General features: G+C 50.4%; 1 protein-coding gene across 1 annotated transcript in view; it reads right to left on the reverse strand.

The window, feature by feature from the left end:
* The window catches only part of IQCH (IQ motif containing H), a 129,100-nt gene that overhangs the window by 39,261 nt on the left and 85,199 nt on the right, over positions 1 to 4,640 (reverse strand). Inside the window, exon 16 of the mRNA XM_015414596.1 lies at positions 206 to 326. Within this exon, the coding sequence (XP_015270082.1) occupies positions 206 to 326 (121 nt within the window). The remainder of the gene's footprint in view (positions 1 to 205; positions 327 to 4,640) is intronic.

Here is a 4,640-nt window from a genome sequence, read left to right on the forward strand (position 1 = left end):
GGGATGGCGACCACAAAAGAATGTGGAGAAATATCCCAATGAATGAGAACAAAGTGCCGGTGATATAATTATCCCTTATAGCACTTAGCGGGAACTTAGGCAACCACAAAAGAATGTGGAGAAATATCCCAATGAATGAGAACAAAGTGCCGGTGATATAATTATCCCTTATAGCACTTAGCGGGAACTTAGCAGTCTTATTTACCTTGACTCACAAACGTTTGGAGGAATTTTCCCCATGTAGGAAATCGTTTCTCATTGACAGCCTGGGCGTGCTGTGCTAAAAGGCCTGGCAGCTCCTGGGAGATCTTCGCCAAAGCCGGTTCCTGCAGAAACAAATTAAATAGAACCACAAGCAATTTTACTGCAGAAATGAAAACTGCTCGTGGGGTGATTAAAAACCAGGCCTCCAACAGGCTGTGTGGTTACTGTTTAACCACAGCCAGGAAATCTTCTTTAAATGTCTCCCCGGCCCTTCCCCCCCCCCCCCCCCGCTCACTCTTCTTCGGTGGATCTGAGAATGTTTCCCCCGAAAAGACTGGTCCCTCGTTTAACCGTTTCTTACGTGATTCTTTCTTTTTCAAAAAACAAATAAACATTGAACTAGAGAAACGAGAGGAAAAGGGATGGATCGGAACCGTTCCTGATAACCGTCGTGATCCTTTTTTGAAAAATCCATCACAGGCGTTTCCCTACCTGGGTCGCCAACCTCCACCTGGAGATCTCCCTGAATTACAATTGATCTCCAGTTGACAGAGATCAGCTTCAGGGGGTGGAGCCTATGGCATTACAGTCTACGGACGTCCCTCTCCACCCCCAAATCCCCCAAGAATTCCCCAACCCAGAGCTTCTATTTATTTATTTATTTGATTTATACCCCACCCTCCCCGCCAAAGTGGGCTCAGGGCGGCTTACAAGAATAACACAAAAAACAACTATGACGTAGATAAAGGTAAAGGTTCCCTTGCTCGAAAGCCAGTCGAGTCCGACTCTAGGGTTGCGGTGCTCATCTCCGTTTCAAAGCCGAAGAGCCAGCGCTGTCCGAAGACGTTTCCGTGGTCATGTGGCCGGTATGACTAAACACCAAGGTGCACGGAACACTGTTACCATCCCACCGAAGTGGTACCTATTTATCTACTTGCAATTTCTTGCTTTCGAACTGCTAAGTTGGCAGGAGCTGGAACTAGAGACGGGAGCGCACTCCGTCATGCGGCAACTTGGGTCTCGAACTGCTGAACTACCGACCTTCCACAGCCTGCAGTTCAGTGTCTTAACCACTTGAGCCACCGCAGCTCCATGACATAGATAAGACCATCTAAAAACAATTCAAAACATAAAGCGTTAGCTGGTTGTAAACTAATACATTTGGGATGGCGGCAACGGTTACTTTATTCATCAGTTCTCGATCTTTATCCCTCTATGAGCCCTGAAGGGTTTTACAATCTGCCAATCAACATCTTCTGGTGGTCCCCGGCCCGGGGACGTCCGTCTCGCCTCGACTAGGGCCAGGGCCTTTTCAGCCCTGGCCCCTTCCTGGTGGAATGAGCTCCCATATGAGATCAGGGCCCTGCGGGACCTTTTACAGTCCCGCAGGGCCTGCAAGATGGAGCTCTTCCGCCAGGCTTTTAACTAGAGTGACGGACGTCCCTCCCTCTTTTTTGGGTCTCCCCTCAGTGGGTCAGAACTGCTTACCAGAGATGGCATCTGTGAGGCTTAATTCTAAGGACAACTGCGCCGGCTGAAGGATATAGTTGTAATTTATCAGTGTTTTAATTGTATTTTTACCAGTTCCTTTGCATTTTATATATTGTATTTTTATTAAATCTGATGTAACCCGCCCTGAGCCTGCCATGCGGGGAGGGCGGGATATAAATCGAATAACATAAATAACTGGCAGAGGCTGTAATGGTGGAGTCGGGCGCCTCTTTAATGATGGTGCTGGTGGTGGTGGCTCCTGACTCCTACGCCCTCTGCCCTGAGAGCTTGCAGTGAATCGCCATTTGGCAACTGAACCCACCCCTTTGGGCCTCAGGACTTAAGAACTCATCTGTTTCGGCTCTACCTGGGCAACTCATGTCCTGGCACGCTCTGGTCTCGAGTCTGGCAATTAACCATATTATTATTTTTTTTAAACCCCTTTGGTGAAGTCTCAATGCTGGAAGGAGAATCAAGGCGCCAGTGATGCACAAAAGGAGCAACAGACGGATGTTCTTCCACGCAGCTTGGGCTGAGTTGGATTACTGCAATCCCCCCCCCCCAGCAGCCACTGGTTCACACACAAAAGAGAAACCCTCCCATCCAAACTTCACTTCCTTTGCCAGGCCAAAAACTCTGAGAGCTGAGCAAGCACGTCAAGCTCGGGGACTCTGCACGTAAAGCTCCCGGTCTCTCGTCTCGCGCTGCTTCCCGATCTCTCCCTCGGCTTCCCTGGGGTCTCTTTCCTTCTGCTTCATGACCCCTTGAAATTGGAAATGTCCCATGCTCCAAAAGAGAGACCAATTGCCCACAACCATCCTGGAACCTTTGCTGGGGATGGATTTAGTGAAACACGGCACACTCTTTGCAGAGAGGTGTTTCTCTCTGTTTAAATGCTGCACTGGGACCCAGCTGAAGAAAGAAGCCATGGAGTCTTAACAGTGAAAGCACTTCGTTGCGTTTGCCAAAAGCCAGTCTGTCGAGTCTGAACACAAACGACATCCTGTAATCCTCAGCCTGGGAACAAATTATTTCCCACTGCAGTATGTGGCTCGTCTTGTAAGCCTGGGAGGTGGTAGAGAGGGCCCCAGGAATGACGGACCTGTCAAGTGAACCAATGGACAGCATGACGAAGGATAGCCTTGCTGAGCATCCAGAAGAACAAGCTTTGCTAAGGAAGCATGGCTTCTACAAAGGAAACCTGGCCTCACAAACATTTACAATGCTTTGAGGGTGATAACAAGCAGGTTGATAGGGGTGCTCCAGCAGACACAGCAGAGTTTCCAAAAGAGCTGTGGGTGAAGGGATGGCTCACATGGTTTGTACTGAGAGACATTTTTTGGTCTTTAGGGGCTCCTGGCAGTACAGAGACAACCATCCTTCATCTTGCTCCCTGTTCCTGGTAAAGCAAGGAACAGTAGGGCTCTTTGTGTGCTGGGGGAGCGGTCCCTAATAAGCGGGGGGCCCACAATGAACTGTGGGAAGGAAACCAATCTGGAATTTCCCACCCCAAGATCTCCCCCTCCAGGATTTTGTAAGCTTCCCCCCACCCAGCTACCTTTAGTAGTACCCCAGTGGTGGCTCATATTCAGTACTCATCGAGGCTTTGGGAGGCGGGAGTGGGAATGGTTTTGCTTTCCTCTACTTTACAAAGTTCTGGGTTTTTCCCTCTGAGTACACAGACAGCCCAACTTTGAGGAGTCCTCCAAGAACACAGAGAGCCAGTTTGGTGGAGTGGACTCTAATTTGGGAGAACCAGGTTTGATTCTCCACTCCTCCACATGCAGCTGCTGGACCGACCTTGGGTCAGACACAGTTCCCTCAGAGCTGTTCTCTCAAGAGCAATTCTCAGTCAGAGCTCTCTCAGCCCCGCCTACCCCCCAGGGTGTCTGTTTGTGGGGAGGGGAAGGGAAAGGAGACTGTGAGCCGCTCTGAGACTCCGAGTGAAGGGCGGGGTAGAAATCCAATCTCTTCTCTCTTCGTCTTTTTTTGCCATGTCCATGACCAGCAAGGGGTACAACCACTTCCCCCTCCGACCGAGTGACTCCATGCCAATGCAGTAGCACAGAAGTGGCTGGAAAGTATCCTAAGGATGCGAGAGGGAAGGAGGCGCATCTTCTGCTCCCCCTTCATGTACAACTAATCTGAGAATGAATGATTTCCTATATGGGGGAGGGGGAGGAATGCTGGATCCACAGAAACGTTCTCTTCATTGATTAATGCTGGGGAGATGATCTGTCTGCGAATCGATACCTACTGTCCGGCGGCTTGAGTCTTATCTTCATCCATTTAGTTTCAAGAGTCTGAACTGGAGCCCAAAACACAAGCCGGTTTCTACTTAATCGGGGGAGACGGGAAAGCAGCCGGGTTGTTTTTGCTTTGTAGCTGCAGGGTCCGGAGCTGGTCTTTGTTGGTCCTCCCTAGGAGACTGAAGCTTGTGTGGTGCAGCAGGTCGGGCCCTAGGCTTGGGGCAGGAGGTAAAGATAAAGGTCTCCCTTTCTCGAAAGCCAGTTGAGTCCGACTCTAGGGTTGCGGTGCTCATCTCCGTTTCCAAGCCGAAGAGCCAGCGCTGTCCGAAGGCGTTTCCGTGGTCATGTGGCCGGCATGACTAAACACCGAGGCGCACGGAACGCTGTGACCTTCCCACCGAAGTGGTACCTATTTATCTACTTGCAATTTCTCGCTTTCAAACTGCTAGGTTGGCAGGAGCTGGAACTAGAGACGGGAGCTCACTCCGTCATGCGGCACCCGGGTCTCAAACTGCTGAACTACTGACCTTCCACAGCCTGCAGTTCAGCGTCTTAACCACTTGAGCCACCGCAGCTCCTTGGGGCAGGAGACACAGCCACAAATCCCTACTCCGCTGTGACGATCACGCAACTGTCTCGGATGAGTCGTCACGCCCGTTCTTTTTGTGAGGATAAAAATGGAATCACCCTCCGGAC

Source organism: Gekko japonicus, unplaced genomic scaffold (genome assembly GCF_001447785.1).
Source record: "Gekko japonicus isolate JY-2015 unplaced genomic scaffold, Gekko_japonicus_V1.1 scaffold698, whole genome shotgun sequence".
Lineage (NCBI taxonomy): Eukaryota > Metazoa > Chordata > Lepidosauria > Squamata > Gekkonidae > Gekko > Gekko japonicus.